Source organism: Pristiophorus japonicus, chromosome 2 (assembly GCF_044704955.1).
Source record: "Pristiophorus japonicus isolate sPriJap1 chromosome 2, sPriJap1.hap1, whole genome shotgun sequence".
Classification (NCBI taxonomy): domain Eukaryota; kingdom Metazoa; phylum Chordata; class Chondrichthyes; family Pristiophoridae; genus Pristiophorus; species Pristiophorus japonicus.
In genome coordinates this window covers 372,144,887-372,167,797 of record NC_091978.1, presented here as the reverse complement: position 1 = coordinate 372,167,797, position 22,911 = coordinate 372,144,887, and the positions used below count along the sequence as shown (strand labels likewise).

Genomic DNA, 22,911 nt, shown 5'->3' with positions numbered 1-22,911 from the left:
CGCTCCCTCAGTACTGCCCCTCCAACAGTGCAGCGCTCCCTCAGTACTGCCCCTCCGACAGCGCGGCGCTCCCTCAGTACTGCCCCTCCCACAGTGCGGTGCTCCGTCTCTGGAGTGGGGACGTAGTCGGCCTTATTTTAAAAAACCCAATTAAGTTAAAACTATTGAAGCAGAAAGAGCTGCTCGGTTTATCGGGTATTTGGGAGGGCTGTGTGCAGTATGGATCTGACCCCAGACAGCCAAGTGAATGGAGCCTTGAGCCAAGACTATTCATTCTGTGGATGTGTGGATCGAGGAATGCCAGGACTGTCCCACCTCATTAGTCCCAGGCAGGGTGCGCAGCGCATAAACCTGCAGCTTAATTGCTCGGAGCAAGAAGGCACTGGAAGCAAGATGAAGTTTGATGTGCTTGCCTTTAATTCGGACTTTTGGGACTTAATTCGATTGTAACCCAGTGTGCACGCTGACGGCGGGATTGATCAGGAGAAGTCTCGATCGTTTTTTATTTTATAAACAGAGTGCCTGACACACCTTCTGATTGTTTGTCAGTTGCTGAAAGTGGTGCTTCCCCTCGGCTCAGTGTCAGAGCGACCTCACTGGTTTCCTGCTGCCGCTTATCACAGGAACTCCCAGAATAATCGGGAGCGTCGCTGCTGATCCGCACCTTTCCCAGGACTCGGCGGGCTCTGTGTGTCGCCGGCAAGGAAAAGACGGCCAGCGTTTGAGGGCTGTGGACAACGGCGCTAGGCGATGAAATCCCCAACGGTCGTCGCACTTTTGCTGCTCTGCTGCTGTTTGCCGTTTCTCGGTAAGAACTCGTTTCCATCTCGCGCATTGTTCCCTCTTAAACTCATCATCATCACCTTCGTAGGCAGTCCCTCGGAATGGAGGAAGACTTGCTTCCACTCTTAAAATGAGTCCTTAGAAATATAAAAACATAAGAAATAGGAGCAGGAGTCGGCCATTCGGCCCCTCGAGCCTGCTCCGCCATTTAATACGATCATGGCTGATCTGATCATGGACTCAGCTCCACTTCCCCGCCCGCTCCCCATAACCCCTTATCCCCCTATCTTTTAAGAAAATGTCTATCTCTGTCTTAAATTTATTCAATGACCCGGCTTCCACAGCTCTCTGAGGCAGCGAATTCCACAGATTTACAACCCTCAGAGAGAAGAAATTTCTCCTCATCTCAGTTTTAAATGGGCGGCCCCTTATTCTAAGATCATGCCCTCTAGTTCTAGTCTCCCTCATCAGTGGAAACATCCTCTCTGCATCCACCTTGTCAAGCCCCTTCATAATCTTATATGTTTCGATAAGATCACCTCTCATTCATTCTTCTAAATTCCAATGAGTAGAGGCCCAACCTTTCCTCATAAGTCAACCCCCTCATCCCCAGAATCAGCCGAGTGAACCTTCTCTGAACTGCCTCCAAAGCAAGTATATCCTTTCGTAAATATGGAAACCAAAACTGCACGCAATACTCCAGGTGTGGCCTCACCAATACCTTATATAGCTGTAACAAGAACAGTCTAATACAAGAGTCCCTGTCACAGGTGGGACAGATAGGGGAGGGTGGGACTGGTTTTCCGCACGCTCCTTCCGCTGCCTGCGCTTGGTTTCTGCATGCTCTCGGCGATGAGACTCGCGGTGCTCAGCGCCCTCCTGGATGCACTTCCTCCACTTAGAAACATAGAAACATAGAAACATAGAAAATAGGTGCAGGAGCAGGCCATTCAGCCCTTCTAGCCTGCACCGCCATTCAATGAGTTCATGGCTGAACATGAAACTTCAGTATCCCCTTCCTGCTTTCTCGCCATAACCCTTGATCCCCCGAGTAGTAAGGACTTCATCTAACTCCCTTTTGAATATATTTAGTGAATTGGCCTCAACTACTTTCTGTGGTAGAGAATTCCACAGGTTCACCACTCTCTGGGTGAAGAAGTTTCTCCTCATCTCGGTCCTAAATGGCTTGCCCCTTATCCTCAGACTGTGACCCCTGGTTCTGGACTTCCCCAACATTGGGAACATTCTTCCTGCATCTAACCTGTCTAAACCCGTCAGAATTTTAAACATTTCTATGAGGTCCCCTCTCATTCTTCTGAACTCCAGTGAATACAAGCCCAGTTGATCCAGTCTTTCTTGATAGGTCAGTCCCGCCATCCCGGGAATCAGTCTGGTGAATCTTCGCTGCATTCCCTCAATAGCAAGAATGTCCTTCCTCAAGTTAGGAGACCAAAACTGTACACAATACTCCAGGTGTGGCCTCACCAAGGCCCTGTACAACTGTAGCAACACCTCCCTGCCCCTGTATTCAAATCCCCTCGCTATGAAGGCCAACATGCCATTTGCTTTCTTAACCGCCTGCTGTACCTGCATGCTAACCTTCAATGACTGATGTACCATGACACCCAGGTCTCGTTGCACCTTCCCTTTTCCTAATCTGTCACCATTCAGATAATAGTCTGTCTCTCTGTTTTTACCACCAAAGTGGATAACCTCACATTTATCCACATTATACTTCATCTGCCATGCATTTCCCCACTCACCTAACCTATCCAAGTCACTCTGCAGCCTCATAGTGTCCTCCTCGCAGCTCACACTGCCACCCAACTTAGTGTCATCCGCAAATTTGGAGATACTGCATTTAATCCCCTCGTCTAAATCATTAATGTACAATGTAAACAGCTGGGGCCCCAGCACAGAACCTTGTGGTACCCCACTAGTCACTGCCTGCCATTCTGAAAAGTACCCGTTTACTCCTACTCTTTGCTTCCTGTCTGACAACCAGTTCTCAATCCACGTCAGCACACTACCCCCAATCCCATGTGCTTTAACTTTGCACATTAATCTCTTGTGTGGGACCTTGTCGAAAGCCTTCTGAAAGTCCAAATATACCACATCAACTGGTTCTCCTTTGTCCACTTTACTGGAAACATCCTCAAAAAATTCCAGAAGATTTGTCAAGCATGATTTCCCTTTCACAAATCCATGCTGACTTGGACCTATCATGTCACCATTTTCCAGATGCACTGCTATGACATCCTTAATAATTGATTCCATCATTTTACCCACTACTGAGGTCAGGCTGACCGGTCTATAATTCCCTGTTTTCTCTCTCCCTCCTTTTTTAAAAAGTGGGGTTACATTGGCTACCCTCCACTCCATAGGAACTGATCCAGAGTCAATGGAATGTTGGAAAATGACTGTCAATGCATCCGCTATTTCCAAGGCCACCTCCTTAAGTACTCTGGGATGCAGTCCATCAGGCCCTGGGGATTTATCGGCCTTCAATCCCATCAATTTCCCCAACACAATTTCCCGACTAATAAAGATTTCCCTCAGTTCCCCCTCCTTACTAGATCCTCTGACCCCTTTTATATCCGGAAGGTTGTTTGTATCCTCCTTAGTGAATACCGAACCAAAGTACTTGTTCAATTGGTCTGCCATTTCTTTGTTCCCCGTTATGACTTCCCCTGATTCTGACTGCAGGGGACCTACGTTTGTCTTTACTAACCTTTTTCTCTTTACATACCTATAGAAACTTTTGCAATCCACCTTAATGTTCCCTGCAAGCTTAGGGCGGTCTTTGTCCAGGGACTCCCAGATGTCGGTGGGGATGTTGCATTTTATCAGGGAAGCTTTGAGGGTGCCCTTGTAACATTTCCTCTGCCCACCTTTGGCTCATTTGCCGTGAAGGAGTTCCGAGTAGAGCGCTTGGTTTGGGAGTCTCGTGTCTGGGGCATGTGGATAATGTGGCCCGCCCAGCGGAGCTGATCGAGTGTGGTCAGTGCTTCCCTCTTAACCACTCGGGGAGCGGACACAAAGCCAGTGATTCTGCCAGCGAGGTTGATGTGGAGGGCAGGGGCAGGAGGGAGTCCTGCTCACTCCGATGGTCGGGGGGGTATCGAAGGGTGAATCTCAGCCATCTTTAACCTGACTCGTTGCAGACACACACTGCCCGGGAGGAGCCCACTTAGCTCCCTCAACTGGAAATTCTCCACAGATCAGGGAGATTTCGGGAGGCTGGTTTTATCGCCACGGGTTTGGGGTATTCCTGATGGGACTGTGAATCTGCGGTTAGACCGATCCATGCACTGTGTCCTTCAGTATCGCCACAGCCAGCTGGAAATAAGTTTTCTCTCGGCACTGACATTATCTGTGCACAGAACGTCATTGCATTTCCGGCACAGAGTGATAGCTGTATTACAGGGTAAAGTAAAGAAAGATTTGCATTTCCATAGCGCCTTTCACGACCACCGGACGTCCCAAAGCGCTTCACAGCCAATGAAGTACTTTTGGAGCGTAGTCACTGTTGTATTGTGGGAAACGCAGCAGCCAATTTGCGCACAGCAAGCTCCCACACACAGCAATGTGATAATGACCAGATAATCTGTTTTAGTTATGTTGATTGAGGGATAAATATTGGCCCCAGGACACCGGGGAGAACTCCCCTGCTCTTCTTCAAAATAGTGCCGTGGGACCTTTTACATCCATCTGAGACAGAAGACGGGGCCTCTGTTTAATGTTTCATCATAAAGACGGCACCTCCGACAGTGCAGCACTCCCTCAGTACTGCCCCTCCGACAGTGCGCCGCTCCCTCAGTACTGCTCCTCCGACAGTACGGCGCTCCCTCAGTACTGCCCCTCCGACAGTGCGGCACTCCCTCAGTACTGCCCCTCCGACAGTGCGGTGCTCCCTCAGTACTGCCCCTCCGACAGTGCGACACTCCCTCAGTACTGCCCCTCCGACAGTACTGAGGGGCAGTACTGAGGGTGTGCCGCACTGTCGGAGGTGCCGTCTTTCGGATGAGACGCTGAACCGAGGCCCCATCTGCTCTCAGGTGGACGTAAAAGATCCCACGGCACAACTTTGAAGAAGAGCAGGGGAGTTCTCCCCGGTGTCCTGGGGCCGATATTTATCCCTCAATCAACATCACTAAAACAGATTATCTGGTCATTATCTCAGTGCTGTTTGTGGGAGCTTGCTGTGTGCAAATTGGCTGCCGCGTTTCCCACATTACAACAGCGACTACACTCCAAAAGTACTATCATTGGCTGTAAAGCGCTTTGGGACGTACTGAGGTTGTGAAAGGCGCTATATAAATGCAAGTCTTTCTTTTATTTTACTTTATAAATAGTTAAATGCAAGCTTGCCTCAGGGGTACCTGGATGGTGATTCAGGACTGATTTCCTGCTTGGGAGGGGATGGTATTGCTGTTGTTCTATGGAAGATCCTGTTTCCTGTTTTGGGAGACTCTGCACTGGATCAGACACGAGCCAGGGTTTCACTGCACTGAGTGTGGAAACGATCAAACGTGGCACAGCTGGTCTGTTGCTCCCGCTCTGCCCCGATTCCGCTATCTGTGTATATTCCCATTCTTACCTTTTCCTGCAGCTGTTCCATCACTTTGTTTCTGTTGGCTGCTGCCCAGATCTCGCATCCGCTGGTTTGTTTGCTGTCAAAGCATTCTGTTTGAATCAAGTATTGGTTACGGGGAAAGAGCGGGGGGAGTGGGACTGATTGGATCGCTCTGTCACAGAGCCGGCACGGGCTCGATGGGCCCAATGGCCTCTTTCTCGGCTGTAAGATTCTACGATTCAGATGCAGCAAGACCTGGACAACATTCAGGTTTGGGCTGATAAGTGGCAAGCAACATTCGGGCCACACAAGTGCCAGGCAATGACCATCTCCAACAAGCGAGAGTCTAACCACCTCCCCTTGACATTCAATGACATTCCCATCGCCGAATCCCCCGCCATCAACATCCTGGGGGTCACCATTGACCAGAAACTTAACTGGACCAGCCACATAAATACTGTGGCCACAAGAGCGGGTCAGAGGCTGGGTATTCTGTGGCGAGTGTCTCACCTCCTGACTCCCCAAAGCCTTTCCACCATCATCATCATCATAGGCAGTCCCTTGGAATCGAGGAAGACTTGCTTCCACTCTCAAAGTGAGTCCTTAGGTGGCTGAACAGTCCAATACAGGAACCACAGTCCCTGTCACAAGTGGGACAGATAGTGGTTGAGGGAAGGGGAGGGTGGGACAGACAGTGGTTGAGGGAAGAGGAGGGTGGGACTGGTTTGCCGCACGCTCCTTCCGCTTCCTGCGCTTGGTTTCTGCATGCTCTCGGCGATGAGTCTCGAAGTGCTCAATGCCCTCCCGGATGCACTTCCTCCACTTAGGGTGGTCTTTGGCCAGGGACTCCCAGGTGTTGGTGGGGATGTTGCATTTTATCAGGGAGGCTTTGAGGGTGTCCCTTGTAACGTTTCCTCTGCCCACCTGGGGCTCGTTTGCCGTGAAGGAGTTCCAAGTAGAGCGCTTGCTTTGGGATTCTCATGTCTGGCATACGGACAATGTGGCCCTGCCCAGCGGAGCTGATCGAGTGTGGTCAGTGCTTCGATGCTGGGGATGTTGGCCTGATCGAGGACACTGACGTTGGTGCGTCTGTCCTCCCAGGGGATTTGCAGGATCTTGCGGAGGCAGTGTTGGTGGTATTTCTCCAGCGACTTGAGGTGTCTGCTGTATATGGTCCATGTCTCTGAGCCACACAGGAGGGCGGGTATCACTATAGCCCTGTAGACCATGAGCTTGGTGCCAGATTTGAGGGCCTGGTCTTCGAACACTCTCTTCCTCAGGCAGCCAAAGGCTGTGCTGGCGCACTGGAGGCGGTGTTGGATCTCGTCGTCAATGTCTGCTCTTGCTGATAATAGGCTCCCGAGGTATGGAAATGGTCCACGTTGTCCAGGGTCGCACGGTGGATCTTGATAACTGGGGGACAGTGCTGTGTGGCGGGGTCAGGTTGGTGGAGGATCTTTGTCTTACTGATGTTTAGTGTAAGGCCCATGCTTTCGTACGCCTCGGTGAAAATGTTAACTATGACTTGGAGTTCAGTCTCTGGGCGCAGACGCAAGTGTCGTCCGCGTACTGTAGCTCGACGACAGAGGTTTGACGACAAAGCACAAGTCAGGAGTATCATGGAACACTCCCCACTTGCCTGGATGAGTGCAGCTCCAACAACACTCAAGAAGCTCGACACCATCCAGGACAAAGCAGCCGTTTGATCGGCCCCCGATCCACCACCTTCAACACTCACTCCCTCCACCACCGGCGCCCCCTGGCTGCAGTGTGTACCATCTACAAGATGCACTGCAGCAACTCGCCAAGGCTTCTTCGGCAGCACCTCCCAAACCCGCGACCTCTACCCCCTAGAAGGACAAGGGCAGCAGGTGCATGGGAACACCACCACCTCCACGTTCTCCGAGTCTCACACCATCCTGACTTGGAAATATATCGGCCATTCCTTCATCGTCGCTGGGTCACAATCCTGGAACTCCCTCCCTAACAGCATTGTGGGAGCACCTTCACCACACGGACTGCAGCGGTTCAAGAAGGTGGCTCACCACCACCTTCTCAAGGGGCAGTTAGGGATGGGCAATAAATGCCAGCCTTGCTCAGCTAAGATCGGCTATTCAACAAAGGGATGAGCCGTGTGCCAATCTAAACCTTTCCTATAACCGACCAGCTTACCAGCCGATCATGGTGGCACTAACTGTGCATCGTACTTCATTCTCCTCAGTGACCTTTTTGCATTGCTGTCGACCTGGTGAAACTAGCTCACCGTTGGTTACCACTGGTAACCACTAACCAGGGCATGGATATGAGGGGGGATTGATGACATTTACAGTCTACATATTATTCAGGCTTTAAATGGAAGCAGATACAGGTGATGGAAATCTGTGGGAGCGGCTGATGGTGTGAAGAGTGACATGTGAGTTCGTCCTTCAAATAACCTGTTTTTTCCAATGCTACAACCGACCATCCACTTCTGCCCTTATTGACAGCAATAACTTGCATTTATGTAGCGCCTTTAACCTACTAAAACGTTCGTTTGTTGCGGGAACATAAGAATTAGGAGCAGGAGTCGGCCATTCGGCCCCTCGAGCCTGCTCCGCCATTCAATAAGATCATGGCTGATCTTCGACCTCAACTCCACTTTCCCGCCCGATCCTCATATCCCTCGATTCCCCGAGAGTCCGAAAATCTATCGATCTCAGCCTTGAATATACTCAAAGACTGAGCCTCCACAGCCCTCTGGGGCAGAGAATTCCAAAGATTCACCACCCTCTGAGTGAAGAAATTCCTCCTCATCTCAGTCCTAAATGGCCGACCCCTTATCCTGAGACTGTGACCCCTGGTTCTAGACTCCCCAGCCCGGGGGAAACATCCTCCCTGCATCTACCCTGTCAAGCCCTGTAAGAATTTTGCACGTTTCAGTGTGATCACCTCTCATTCTTCTAAACTCCAGAGAGTAACAGCCTAGTCTGCTCAATCTCTCCTCATAGGACGCCCCTCTCAGCCCAGGTTCTGTCCCATTCACCCCCAATCAAGAAGAGAGACAAGAGTGTGTCTGTCGCACAAATTACAGACCAACATAAACAAACTGGTGGAATTTTAAAGGGATGCAGGAACAGAGAGACCCAGGGGTGTACGATCATGGATCTTGACGGTGGTGGGACAGGTTGAGAACTCTGTTAAAAAAGCATATTGGGATCCTTGCCTTAATAAACAGGCGTACAGTACAAAAACCAGGGCATTTTGTAAGTCGCTGGTTGGGTCACAGCTGGAGTATTGTGTCCAATTCTGAGCACCGCACTTTAGGAAGGATGTGAAGGCCTTAGAGAGGGTGCGGAGGAGATTTACGAGAATGGTTCCAGGGATGAGGGACTTCAGTGACGGGGATAGACTGGAGAAGCTGGGGTTGTTCTCCTTGGAGCAGAGAAGGTTGAGAGGAGATTTGATCGAGGTGTTCAAAATCATGAGGGGTCTGGACAGAGTAGATCGAGAGAAACTGTTCCCATTGGTGGAAGGGTCGGGAACCAGAGGACATGGAGTTACGGTGATTGACAGAAGAACCAGAGGGGGAGATGGGGAGAATGTTTTTAACCAGCGAGTTGTTGTGATTGGTGGGAGCAGATTCAATAGTAACTTTCAAACCGGGAGTTGGATAAATAGTTGAAAAGGAAACATTTGCGGGGCTGTGGGGAAAGAGCGGGGGGAGTGGGACTGATTGGATCGCTCTGTCACAGAGCCGGCACAGGCTCGATGGGCCCAATGGCCTCCTCCTGGGCCGTATCATTCTAAGCTTCTAACTATTCTTTCCTGCATTCATAAAAGCCTGAAGAATGTTGACCAGTTACTGGCCATGCAGGTAGCACTGACCAGGTGTTTTGTACACCACAGGCGGAGACTCCCCATCAGCTCCATCGCCGATGGCCAACACATCGGCCGAAGCCGGGACAGGCATCGCCGCGTCCGATCCCGCGGCAACAGCACACGGTAATCACTGCGCGGAAATTCAGTCTTCCAGGCTGCAACTCGTGTCTTGGTCAATGTGGATTATTGGGTGGATGAGGCCTACAGGGGGCAAAATTGCCCCTTCCCTAAAGGTCCGTTACCGCCGGAAATCAGCGGCCGCGCTGCAGGGTGCGATGGCCGCCATTTTGAAAATAGCTCTCCTGCGGGTTCCCGGCGGTGACCTGCTCCCCTCGCCCTCCATCCCTCTGCTGCCGATCCATGCTGCATGCGTCATCAGAGAGCACATCACCCACGTTCCCCTCCCCCGACGGCGAAAGTCCACCGGGAAAATCTTCCTCCCACCCGGCGGTGCCAAAACCTGTTTCCCTGGTGGCCCAGTGAGGCTGCGGCCTTCTGCATTGGCGGTGTGGCTTCCCTAAAAGCGACGGGCACACTGCTGCTGCCGTCGTGTTTTTTTTTGGGGGGCCGACAATTGTGCCCCCCGTGTTTGGCCGGGCCTCCAACAGGTGGCCTGCCACCCCTCTCCGGGGCCCGGCCGAAACCCTCCCTGGTGGCCCAGTAGACCCAACTTTAGAAATCGCGCATACTCGCCTCTTTAAATGAAGGGGAGCCGTGGTGACGGACAGTGGCGGTCACTCTGCACCGCCCCCAACTTCCCCCCTCCCCGCCCCCGTGTACTCAGCCCCCGTATCCCATAGAAACATAGAAAATAGGTGCAGGAGTAGGCCATTCGGCCCTTCGAGCCTGCACCGCCATTCAATGAGTTCATGGCTGATCATTCACCTCAGTACCCCTTTCCTGCTTTCTCTCCATACCCCTTGATCCCTTTAGCCGTAAGGGCCATATCTAACTCCCTCTTGACTATATCTAACGAACTGGCATCAACAACTCTCTGCGGCAGGGAATTCCACAGGTTAACAACTCTCTGAGTGAAGAAGTTTCTCCTCATCTCAGTCCTAAATGGCCTACCCCTTATCCTAAGATTGTGATCCCTATTTCTGGACTTCCCCAACATCGGGAACATTCTTCCTGCATCTAACCTGTCTAAACCCGTCAGAATTTTATACATTTCTATGAGATCCCCTCTCATTCTTCTAAACTCCAATGTATAAAGGCCCAGTTGATCCAGTCCCTCCTCATATGTCAGTCCAGCCATCCTGGGAATCAGTCTGGTGAACCTTCGCTGCACTCCCTCAATAGCAAGAACGTCCTTCCTCAGATTAGGAGACCAAAACTGAACACAATACTCCAGGTGAGGCCTCACCAAGGCCCTCTACAACTGCAGCAAGACCTCCCTGCTCCTATACTCAAATCCCCTAGCTATGAAGGCCAACATGCCATTTGTCGCCTTCACCGCCTGCTGTACCTGCATGCCAACCTTCAATGACTGATGCACCATGACACCCAGGTCTCGTTGCACCTCCCCTTTTCCTAAGCTGCCACCATTCAGATAATATTCTGTCTTTGCGTTTTTGCCCCCAAGGTGGATAACCTCACATTTATCCACATTATACTGCACCTGCCATGCATTTGCCCACTCACCTAACCTGTCCAAGTCACCCTGCAGCCTCTTAGCATCCTCCTCACAGTTCACACCGCCACCCAGCTTAGTGTCATCTGCAAACTTGGAGATATTACACTCAATTCCTTCATCCAAATCATTGATGTATATTGTAAATAGCTGGGGTCCCAGCACTGAGCCCTGCGGTACTCCACGAGTCACTGCCTGCCATTCTGAAAAGGACCCGTTTATCCCGACTCTCTGCTCCCTATCTGCCAACCAGTTCTCTATCCAGGTCAATACATTACCCCCAATACCATGTGCTTTAATTTTGCACACCAATCTCTTGTGTGGGACCTTGTCAAAAGCCTTTTGAAAGTCCAAATACACCACAACCACTGGTTCTCCCTTGTCCACTCTGCTAGTTACATCCTCAAAAAATTCCAGAAGATTTATCAAGCATGATTTCCCCTTCATAAATCCATGCTGACTTGGACCGATCCTATCACTGCTTTCCAAATGCGCTGCTATTTCATCTTTAATAATTGATTCAAACATTTTCCCCACTACTGATGTCAGGCTAACCGGTCTATAATTAGCCGTTTTCTCTCTCCCTCCCTTTTTATAAAGTGGTGTTACATTAGCTACCCTCCAGTCCACAGGAACTGATCCAGAGCCGATAGACTGTTGGAAAATGATCACCAATGCATCCACTATTTCTAGGGCCACTTCCTTAAGTACTCTGGGATGCAGACTATCAGTCTCCAGAGATTTATCGGCCTTCAATCCCATCAATTTCCCTAACACAATTTCCCGCCTAATAAGGATATTCTTCAGTTCCTCCTGCTCACTAGACCCTCGGTCCCCGAGTACTTCCGGAAGGTTATTTGTGTCTTCCTTCGTGAAGACAGAACCAAAGTATTGGTTCAATTGGTCTGCCATTTCTTTGTTCCCCATTATAAATTCACCTGAATCCGACTGCAAGGGACCTACGTTTGTCTTCACTAATCTTTTTCTCTTCACATATCTATAGAAGCTTTTGCAGTCAGTTTTGATGTTCCCAGCAAGCTTCTTCTCATACTCTATTTTCCCCCTCTTAATTTAACCCTTTGTCCTCCTCTGCTGAATTCTAAATTTCTCCCAGTCCTCAGGTTTGCTGCTTTTTCTGGCCAATTTATATGCCTCTTCCTTGGATTTAACACTGTCCTTAATTTCCCTTGTTAGCCACGATTGAGCCACCTTCCCCATTTTATTTTTACTCCAGACAGGAATGTACAATTGCTGGAGTTCATCCACGTGATCTTTAAATGTTTGCCATTGCTTATCTACTGTCAACCCTTTAAGTATCATTTGCTAGTCTATTCTAGCCAATTCACACCTCAAACCATTGAAGTTACCTTTCCTTAAGTTCAAGACCCTAGTTTCTGAATTAACTGTGTCACTCTCCAACCTAATAAAGAATTCTATCATGTTATAGAAACATAGAAACATAGAAACTAGGTGCAGGAGTAGGCCATTCAGCCCTTCTAGCCTGCACCGCCATTCAATGAGTTCATGACTGAACATGCAACTTCAGTACCCCATTCCTGCTTTCTCGCCATACTCCTTGATTCCCCTAGTAGTAAGGACTACATCTAACTCCTTTTTGAATATATTTAGTGAATTGGCCTCAACAACTTTCTGTGGTAGAGAATTCCACAGGTTCACCACTCTCTGGGTGAAAAAGTTTCTCCTCATCTCGGTCCTAAATGGCTTACCCCTTATCCTTAGACTGTGACCCCTGGTTCTGGACTTCCCCAACATTGGGAACATTCTTCCTGCATCTAACCTGTCTAAACCCGTCAGAATTTTAAACGTTTCTATAAGATCCCCTCTCATTCTTCTGAACTCCAGTGAATACAAGCCCAGTTGATCCAGTTTTTCTTGATATGTCAGTCCCGCCATCCCGGGAATCATTCTGGTGAACCTTCGCTGCACTCCCTCAATAGCAAAAACGTCCTTCCTCAAGTTAGGAGACCAAAACTGTACACAATACTCCAGGTGAGGCCTCACCAAGACCCTGTACAACTGCAGCAACACCTCCCTGCCCCTGTACTCAAATCCCCTCGCTAAGAAGGCCAACATGCCATTTGCTTTCTTAACTGCCTGATGTACCTGCATGCCAACCTTCAATGACTGATGTACCATGACACCCAGGTCTCGTTGCACCTCCCCTTTTCCTAATCTGTCACAATTCAGATAATAGTCTGTCTCTCTGTTTTTACCACCAAAGTGGATAACCTCACATTTATCCACATTATACTTCATCTGCCATGCATTTGCCCACTCACCTAACCTATCCAAGTCACTCTGCAGCCTCATAGCATCCTCCTCGCAGCTCACACTGCCACCCAACTTAGTGTCATCCGCAAATTTGGAGATACTATATTTAATCCCCTCGTCTAAATCATTAATGTACAATGTAAACAGCTGGGGCCCCAGCACAGAACCTTGCGGTACCCCACTAGTCACTGCCTGCCATTCTGAAAAGTACCCATTTACTCCTACTCTTTGCTTCCTGTCTGCCAACCAGTTCTCAATCCACGTCAGCACACTATCCCCAATCCCATGTGCTTTAACTTTGCATATTAATCTCTTGTGTGGGACCTTCTGAAAGTCCAAATACACCACATCAACTGGTTCTCCCTTGTCCACTCTACTGGAAACATCCTCAAAAAATTCCAGAAGATTTGTCAAGCATGATTTCCCTTTCACAAATCCATGCTGACTTGGATCTATCATGTCACCTCTTTCCAAATGCGCTGCTATGACATCCTTAATAATTGATTCCATTATTTTACCCACTACCGATGTCAGGCTGACCGGTCTATAATTCCCTGCTTTCTCTCTCCCTCCTTTTTTAAAAAGTGGGGTTACATTGGCTACCCTCCACTCCATAGGAACTGATCCAGAGTCTATGGAATGTTGGAAAATGACTGTCAATGCATCCGCTATTTCCAAGGCCACCTCCTTAAGTATGTTATGGTCACTCTTCCCCAAGGGGTTTCACACAACAAGATTGCTAATTAGTCCCTTCTCATTACACATCATCCAGTCTAGGATGGCCAGCTCCCTGGTTGATTCCTCGACATATTGGTCGAGAAAACCATCCCTAATACACTCCAGGAAATCCTCCTCTACCGCATTGCTACCAGTTTGGTTAGCCCAATCAATACGTAGATTAAAGTCACCCATGATAACTGCTGTACCTTTATTGCATGCATCCCTAATTTCTTGTTTGATGCTGTCCCCAACCTCACTACTACTGTTTGGTGGTCTGTACACAACTCCCACTAGCGTTTTCTGTCCCTTGGTATTCCGCAGCTCCACCCATACCGATTCCACACCATCCAAGCTAATGTCCTTTCTTACTATTGCATTAATTTCTTCTTTAACCAGCAACGCCCCCCACCTCCTTTTCCTTTCTGTCTATCCTTCCTAAATGTTGAATATCCCTGGATGTTGAGTTCCCAGCCCTGGTCACCCTGGAGCCATGTCTCCGTGATGCCAATTACATCATACCTGTTAACTGCTACCTGTGCAGTTAATTCGTCCACCTTATTCCGAATACTCCTCGCATTGAGGCACAGAGCCTTCAGGCTTGTCTTTCTAATACACTTCGCCCTTTAGAATTTTGCTGTAATGTGGCCCTTTTTGCTTTTTGCCTTAGGTTTCTCTGCCCTCCAATTTTACTATTCTCCTTTCTATCTTTTGCTTCTGCCCCCATTCTACTTCCCTCTGTCTTCCTGCATAGGTTCCTATCCCCCTGCCATGTTAGTTTAACTCTTCCCCAACAGCACTAGCAAACACTCCCCCTAGGACATTGGTTCCGGTCCTGCCCAGGTGCAGACCGTCCGGTTTGTACTGGTCCCACCTCCCCCAGAACCGGTTCCAATGTCCCAGGAATTTGAATCCCTCCCTGCTGCACCACTCCTCAAGCCACGTATTCATCTGCGCTATCCTGCGATTCCTACTCTGACTAACACGTGGCATTGGTAGCAATCCTGAGATTACTACTTTTGAGGTCCTACTTTTTAATTTAGCTCCTAGCTCCCTAAATTCGTCTTGTAGGACTTCATCCCGTTTTTTACCTATATCGTTGGTACCAATGTGCACCACGACAACTGGTTGTTCACCCTCCCTTTTCAGAATGTCCTGCACCCGCTCCGAGACATCCTTGACCCTTGCACCAGGGAGGCAACATACCATCCTGGAGTCTCGGTTGCGGCTGCAGAAACGCCTATCTATTCCCCTTACAATTGAATCCCCTATCACTATAGCTCTCCTCTTTTCCTGCTCTCCTGTGCAACAGAGCCAGCCACGGTGCCATGAACTTGGCTGCTGCTGCCCTCCCCTGATGAGTCATTCCCCTCAACAGTACCCAAAGCAGTGTATCTGTTTTGCAGGGTGATGACTGCAGGGGTCCCCTGCACTACCTTCCTTCCACTGCTCTTCCTGTTGGTCTTCCATTCCCTATCTGGCTGTGTACCCTTTACCTGCGGTAAGACCAACTCACTAAATGTGCTATTCACGTCATTCTCAACATCGTGGATGCTCCAGAGTGAATCCACCCACAGCTCCAGTGTCACAATGCGGTCCGTCGGGAGCTGCAGGCGGATACACTTCCCGCACACGTAGTCGTCAGGGACACCGAAAGCGTCCCTGACTTCCCACATAGTACAGGAAGAGCATAACACGTACTCCTCTCATGTACACACCCCCTGTATCCCCCCGTATCCCCCCCCCTCGTGTACACGCCCTTGTTTACTCACCCCCCGTATCCCCGCCTCATGTAGTCACCCCCCATATCCCCCCCCCCGATTCCCCCCCACCATTGTGACTGACTTTCGCCTGGACAAAAAAGCCAAAGAGCGGAATTTTGCTCGCAAGACCAAGGCACCCACCGCGCCGGTGAAAACACGAGAAACGGGGTGCGTGCACCACACTTCCAGCAGTCGGCAATTTCGCGGCAGAGGACGATTTGAAGAAAACGATCTGAGGGCTGATTAAAATGTCTCCCCCACCTCGCCGCCAGTCCCCTTAACGGCCGCTCCCCCCAGCGGCCGGCATCCGTCACACCACCTCGGCAGCTGCCGGTCTCCACGCCTGCAGGGGGCAGGAGCGAAGTTCACATCCGGGGCGGTAACAGGGCGCTGCACACTGGGTGAGGTCACGACCTCCCGGCGCAGGGAATCGTGGCATTAGAAGTTTACCGCCGTCGCTCGCCCGCAAGGGACGTTCGCGGGTGTCGGTACTTTTGCCGCGCCCAGTGCCCCGTGATGGCACCCCAGAGTCGGTAACGGGGGAAAAGGAGGCAATTTCTCCCCCGTTACCAGATCATTATCACATTGCTGTGTGAGGGAGCTTGCTGTGCACAAATTGGCTGCCGCGTTTCCCACATTACAACAGTGACTGCACTCCAAAAAGTACTTCATTGGCTGTAAAGTGCTTTGGGACGTCCTGAGGTCGTGAAAGGCGCTATAGAAATGCACGTTCTTCCTTCTTTTCTCTCTCTGTCTGTCACTTTTTCTCTCTCTCTCTTCCCCTCTCTCTTTCTCTTTCTTTGTCTCTCTCTCCTCCCCCTCTTTCTCTTTCTCTCTCTCGCTTTCTCTCTCTCTCTCTCTCTCTTCCCCTCTCTCTCTCTCTCTCTCCCTTCCCCTCTCTCTCTCTTTCTTTGTCTCTCTCTCTTCCCCTCTCTTTCTCTTTCTCTCTCTCGCTTTCTCTCTCTCTCTCTCTTTCTCTATCTCTCTCTCTCTCTCTCTCTTCCCCTCTCTCTCTCTCTCTCTCTTCCCCTCTCTCTCTCTCTTTCTTTGTCTCTCTCTCTTCCCTTCTCTCTCTCTCTCTCTCTCTCTTCCCCTTTCTCTCCCTCTCTCTCTCTCTCTCTCTCTGTCTTTCTTTCTCTGATGTAGATTCAGTATGGTCCCCCCCCCCTCCTCAGTGGAGTACAGGTGAGGGAAAGCCCACAGCACTTGTTGCTCCGACTCGGCTACCCTGTCGAGGGGGGGGTCCCTGAGAGCGGGGTCCCACCCTGAACAATAGGATGCTGAGCTGTCTGCACTGTCGCGTCCTACAGTCACGCTCGCTGTGCCTCGGACGATGCGGAGAGCGATCGGCGAGGACACGAGACCGTGATGTTCCTGTATTGTGTAAACTTTACTGAGGTACTCGGGACCAGCACAGTTTGCAGTGCTGTGTACGTGAGCCGGGTTCACCGCTAGCTTGTTTATGTGACACTTTCTGTCTGTGATTCAGCGTGAACGAGCAGCCTAGCAATAATATTCTCCTCCTTGGAACACCTCGTGTGGTTATAGTGCTCCATCTACTGGTCCCTGACTGTGACAGAGCGATCCAATCCGTCCCACTCCCCCCGCTCTTTCCCCACAGCCCGGCAAATGTTTCCTTTTCAAGTATTTATCCAATTCCCGGTTTGAAAGTTACTATTGAATCTGCTCCCACCGCCCTTTCAGGCAGCGCGTTCCCGATCACAACAACTCGCTGCGTAAACGCATTCTCCTCCTCTCCCTCTTGGCTCTTTTGCCGATTATCATCAATCCGTGTCCTCTCGTTACCGACCTCCTTCTGCCAGTAGAAATAGTTTTTAAAAATTAGTTTCTGGGATGTGGGTGTCGCTGGCCAGGCCGGCATTTATTGCCCATCCTTAATTGCCCTTGAGAAGGTGGTGGTGAGCCACAATTCCACGGGCAGTTAATGGTTGATCACATTGCTGTGGGTCTGGAGTCACATATCGGCCAGACCGGGTAAGGGCGGCAGATTTCCTTCCCTAAAGGGACACCAGTGAACTCAAAGGGTTTTTAAAACAATCCGGTAGTTCCATGGTCACCATTACTGACTCTGGCTTTTTATTCCAGATTTATTGAATTTAAATTCCCCAGCTGCCGTGGGGGGATTTGAACCCTTGTCTCCGGGTCATTAGTCCAGGCCCCTGGATTACTGGTCCAATTACATCAATACTACGCTACCATACCAGATACTTTCTCCTTATTTACTCTATTAAAACCCCCATGATTTTGAACACCTCTATTAACCTTCCCCTTAACTTTCTCCGCTCTAAGGAGAACTGTTATATATGCAGACTTTAGATACACTCTCTGTGTAGTTATTGTATAGTTGCATAAGATGGAGACTTGTTACCTGATGTACTTATCAATAAGATTTACACGTGTATATACTATGCTGGCACCACTAGAGGGTGCAACTGGTGGACACCGGGGTTTCCTGCCCCTGTGGCAGAGGCTGTCCACCAGAGGGCACTGTGGTGGGAGATCTGAGTATCACCTGCATAGGTGTGCAGGGCCCAGTATAAAAGGCTGCCCACCATGCTTGTGTCTCACTCTGGAGTTACGAATAAAGGACCAAGGTCACTACAGTTTGAGTACAACACACTGCCTCATGGAGTCATTCATAGGTACTTCACAGACATAACAAGAACAACCCCAGATTCTGGAGGAAAAACATTTACCGGGCTCCGGGGAAAGGGTGGGGGAGTGGGACTGGCTGAAGTGCTCTTTCAGAGAGCCGGCACGGGCTCGATGGGCCGAATGGCCTCCTTCTGTGCTGTAACCGTTCTGTGATTCCAGCTTCTTCAGTCACTGAAGTCCCTCATCTCTGATACCATTCTGGTGAATCCCCTCTGCACCCCTCTCCGAGGTCCCAGCAGAGGGGAGCGTGTTCTATCTGCAGACATCACAAACCCAAACCCAGGAACACTTGGGTAAGGGCCAACGGAGGAACTACTTCCACCCTGAGGCTGCTTCTCAGAACTTTTGCCCTTTGAAAATTCTCATCATTGTGTTCAAATCCCTCCATGGCCCTCGCTCCCTCCCTATCTCTGTAACCTCCTCCAGCCCCACAACCTCCCGAGATCTCTGCGCTCCTCTAATTCTGCCCTCCTGAGCATCCCTGATTATAATCGCTCCACCATTGGTGGCCGTGTCTTCTGTTGCCTGGGCCCCAAGCTCTGGAACTCCCTCCCTAAACATCTCTACCTCTCTTTCCTCCTTCAAGACGCTCCTTAAAACCTACCTCTTTGGCCAAGCTTTTGGTCACCTGCGCTAATTTCTCCTTATGTGGCTCGGTGTCACATGTTTTGTCCCTCCTGTGAAGCGGCTCGGGACGTTTCACTACATTATAGGTGCTATATAAATGCCAGTTGTTGTTGTACCAGATGTCCGTGCTAATGTATTGTGTCCCTTTAGGAGGAAGCACTGACTCGCCATCAGCATCTCAAACAAGCTCGGAATCTCCGTCGTCCTCCGGTTCGAAAACAAACTCTGATATCTTGGGACTTGCTTTTGTGTCCACAGCGCGTGCAGTAACCCGGGCCCCCGTCACTGGTAAGGTTTGTGCATCAAAAGTCTCCCCAGGTTTCTTTCTCCCGAGCTGGCTTGCTCGAAAGTGCAGTGCGGGCGGGTTTTGGAAATCATCATCATCATCATAGGCAGTCCCTCGGAATCGAGGAAGACTTGCTTCCACTCGCAACATGAGTCCTTAGGTGGCCGAACAGTCCAATACAAGAACCACAGTCCCTGTCACAGGTGGGACAGACAGTGGTTGAGGGAAAGGGAGGGTGGGACAGACAGTGGTTGAGGGAAGGGGAGGGTGGGACTGGTTTGCCGCACGCTCCTTCCGCTGCCTGCGCTTGGTTTCTGCATGCTCTTGGCAATGATACTCGAGGAGCTCAGCGCCCTCCCAAATGCACTTCCTCCACTTAGGGCGGACTGGTCTTTGGCCAGGGACTCCCAGGTGTCAGTGGGGGTGTTACACTTTATCAGGGAGGCTTAGAGGGTGTCCTTGTAACGTTTCCTCTGCCCTCGTTTGCCGTGAAGGAGTTCCGAGTAGAGCGCTTGCTTTGGGAGTCTCGTGTCTGGCATGCGGACAATGTGGCCCTGCCCAGCGGAGCTGGTCGAGTGTGGTCAGTGCTTCGATGCTGGGGATGTTGGGCTGATCGAGGACGCTAATGTTGGTGCGTCTGTCCTCCCAGGGGATCCTCCTAGGATCTTGCGGAGACTGTAAAGGAGACTTCAGAAGTATGCAACAAAAAAATAAGGCTTGAACGGATGAGAATTAATTTGTCCGATTCCGCAGTGTTCAGTAATCTCAGTGTTCTTCAGAGCACTGCAAATGAGCAGCCGGACAATTTCTTCTCTGAGGGTGGTGAATCTGTGGAATTCTCTGCTCCAGAGAGCTGTGGAGGCTGGGTCATTGAATATATTTAAGGTGGGATGGACAGATTTTTGAACGATAAGGGAGTGAAGGGTTATGGGGAGCGGGTGGGGAAGTGGAGCTGAGTCCATGATCAGGCGCATTAGGCTCAAGGGGCCGAATGGCCAACTCCTGCTCCGATTTCTTATGCTCTTATGTTACGTTCTGTATCACGAAACTTAGGAATGATAGAGTCACAGCTGCCCCTCGAGCCTGCTCCGCCATTCAGTAAGATCACGGCTGATCTTCGACCTCAACTCCACTTTCCCGCCCGATCCCCATATTTTCTGCCAAAGTGCATGACCTCACATTTTCCCACATTATACTCCACCTGTCAGATCTTTGCCCACTCACTTAGCCTGTCTATAGCCCTCTGTATATTTTTTGTGTCTTCCTCACAATTTGCTTTCCCACCCATCTTTGTATCATCAGCAAACTTGGTTACATTACACTCGGTCCCTTCATCCAAATCATTAATATAGATTGTAAATAGTTGGATTGGAGACGGGGTTGGTGGTAGGTTGTTCCAGTCGGCCTGGATCGGCAGGTCTTTGCTGGTGTCGGCGTTGTATTCTCTGGAGACTGCGTATTCACGCATATTCTGCCGTGGCTCTGCCCCATTGATTTCCACGACACTGGACTGCACTCGCCCGGTTCCATTCTTATCCATCTAACCGTAGCCCGAGAACCACCTGCAATGGCTTCTCTTCCCACCCCCACATTGTTACCTCTGGTGTCCCCCAAGGATCTGTCCTTGGCTCCCTTCTATTCCCCATCTATATGTTGCCCCTTGGAGACATCATCCGGAAACACAGCGTCAGTTTCCCCATGTACGCTGATGACACCCAGCTCTCCCTCACCCCCACTTCTCCCCACCCCTCCACAGTCTCTAAATTGTCAGACTGCTTGTCCCACATCCAGTTCTGCATGAGCAGAAATTTTCTCCAATTGAATATTGGGAAGACAGAAGCCATTGTGTTCAGTCCCCGCCACAAACTCCGTTCCCTAGCTACCTACTCCATCCCTCTCCCCAACTCCTGTCTGAGACTGAACCAGACTGTTCACAACCTCGGTGTCATATTTGACCCTGAAATGAGTTTCCAGCCACACATTCACAGCGTTTCCACCTCCATAACATCGCCGGTCTCTGTTCTTGCCTCAGCTCATCTGCTGCTGAAGTCCTCATCCATGCCTTTGTTATCTCCAGACTTGACTATTCCAATGCACTCCTGGCTGGCCTCCTACATTCTACCTTACATAAACTAGAAGTGATCCAATACTCGGCTGCCCCGTGTCCTAACTCGTACCGAGTCCCGCTCACCCATCTCCCCCTGTGCTCCCTGCCCCATGTCCTAACTCGCACCGAGTCCCGCTCACCCATCACCCCCTGTGCTCACTGCCCCGTGTTCTAACTCGCACCGAATCCCGCTCACCCATCACCCCCTGTGCTCACTGCCCCATGTCCTAACTTGCACTGAGTCCCGCTCACCTGTCAACCCTGTGCTCACTGCCCCGTGTCCTAACTCGTACCAAGTCCCGCTCACCCATCACCCCCTGTGCTCACTGCCCCGTGTCCTAACTTGCACCGAGTCCCGCTCACCCATCACCCCCTGTGCTCACTGCCCCGTGTCCTAACTCACACCCAGTCCCACTCACCCATCACCCCCTGTGCTCACTGCCCCGTGTCCTAACTCGCACCAAGTCCCACTCACCCATCACCCCCTGTGCTCACTGCCCCGTGTCCTAACTCGCACCAAGTCTCGCTCACCCATCACCCCCTGTGCTCGCTGACCTACATTGGCTCCCAGTTAAGCAATGCCTTGATTTCAAAATTCTCATCCTTGTTTTCAAATCCCTCCATGGCCCTCGCCCCTCCCTATCTCTGTAATCTCCTCCGGCCCCACAACCCCCCCCCCCCCTCAGAGATGTCTGCGCTCCTCTAATTCTGTCCTCTTGAGCATCCCTGATTATAATCGTTCGACCATTGGTGGCCGTGCCTTCTGTTGCCTGGGCCCCAAGCTCTGGAACTCCCTCCCTAAACCTCTCCGCCTCTCTTTCCTCCTTCAAGAGGCTCCTTAAAACCTACCTCTTTTCACCTGCGCTAATTTCTCCTTATGCGGCTTGGTGTCAAATTTTTATTACATAACACTCCTGTGAAGCGCCTTGGGATGTTTCACTACGTGAAAGGCGCTATATAAATACAGGTTGTTGTTGTTGTGGTGGGAGCGATTCAATAGTAACTTTCAAAAGGGAATTTGATCAATACTTGAAAAGGAGCATTTTCCGGGCTGTGGGGAAAGAGCGGGGGGAGTGGGACTGAGTGGATCGCTCTGTCACAGAGCCGGCACAGGCTCGATGGGCCCAATGGCCTCCTCCTGTGCTGTGTGATGGTCGTCACCTTTATTAAAGTGTGTTTAGAATATAAATACCTCTTGTCAGGAGCAGCCCAGTCCCGGTGGTTTAAGTTGAACAATTCAACTTTAATTTGTAGTTGCATTTATGACTGTTTCCAACACTGGCCCACAGAGGGAGACAGCGCGGTGAGTCTCTGCTCTTGAGTTAAGCGAGCAAGACCTACTTCGAGGCTGTGATGTCGCTAACCTTTGCAGTTCTGCTCTCTCATGTGATGATAAATGACTTAAGGTTTTATTATCTTTATCTATCACTAGGGCCGTCTCTGTCTCCGAGTGACAGTTCCAGGAACGGCTTGGACACAAACAGAGATTCACCTGGAGGGTCTTTAAGTGCCAGTAAGAAGCATTCATTTCACACAGGGTGCTGTATCAATGGAGGGCGCGTAGGCGGGTGTGGGGGGTGGGGTGTCATTCTG

General features: G+C 50.4%; 1 protein-coding gene across 2 annotated transcripts in view; it reads left to right on the top strand.

Moving 5' to 3' along the window:
• The first annotated feature begins 571 nt into the window (after positions 1 to 571).
• The window catches only part of LOC139235113 (endothelial cell-specific chemotaxis regulator-like), a 39,306-nt gene continuing 16,966 nt past the window's right edge, over positions 572 to 22,911 (top strand). For both annotated transcript variants that reach the window (XM_070866301.1, XM_070866292.1), the window contains exons 1-4: positions 572 to 808; positions 9,245 to 9,340; positions 19,076 to 19,213; positions 22,751 to 22,831. In XM_070866301.1, the coding sequence (XP_070722402.1) occupies positions 751 to 808; positions 9,245 to 9,340; positions 19,076 to 19,213; positions 22,751 to 22,831 (373 nt within the window). In that variant the 5' untranslated portion in view covers positions 572 to 750. The remainder of the gene's footprint in view (positions 809 to 9,244; positions 9,341 to 19,075; positions 19,214 to 22,750; positions 22,832 to 22,911) is intronic.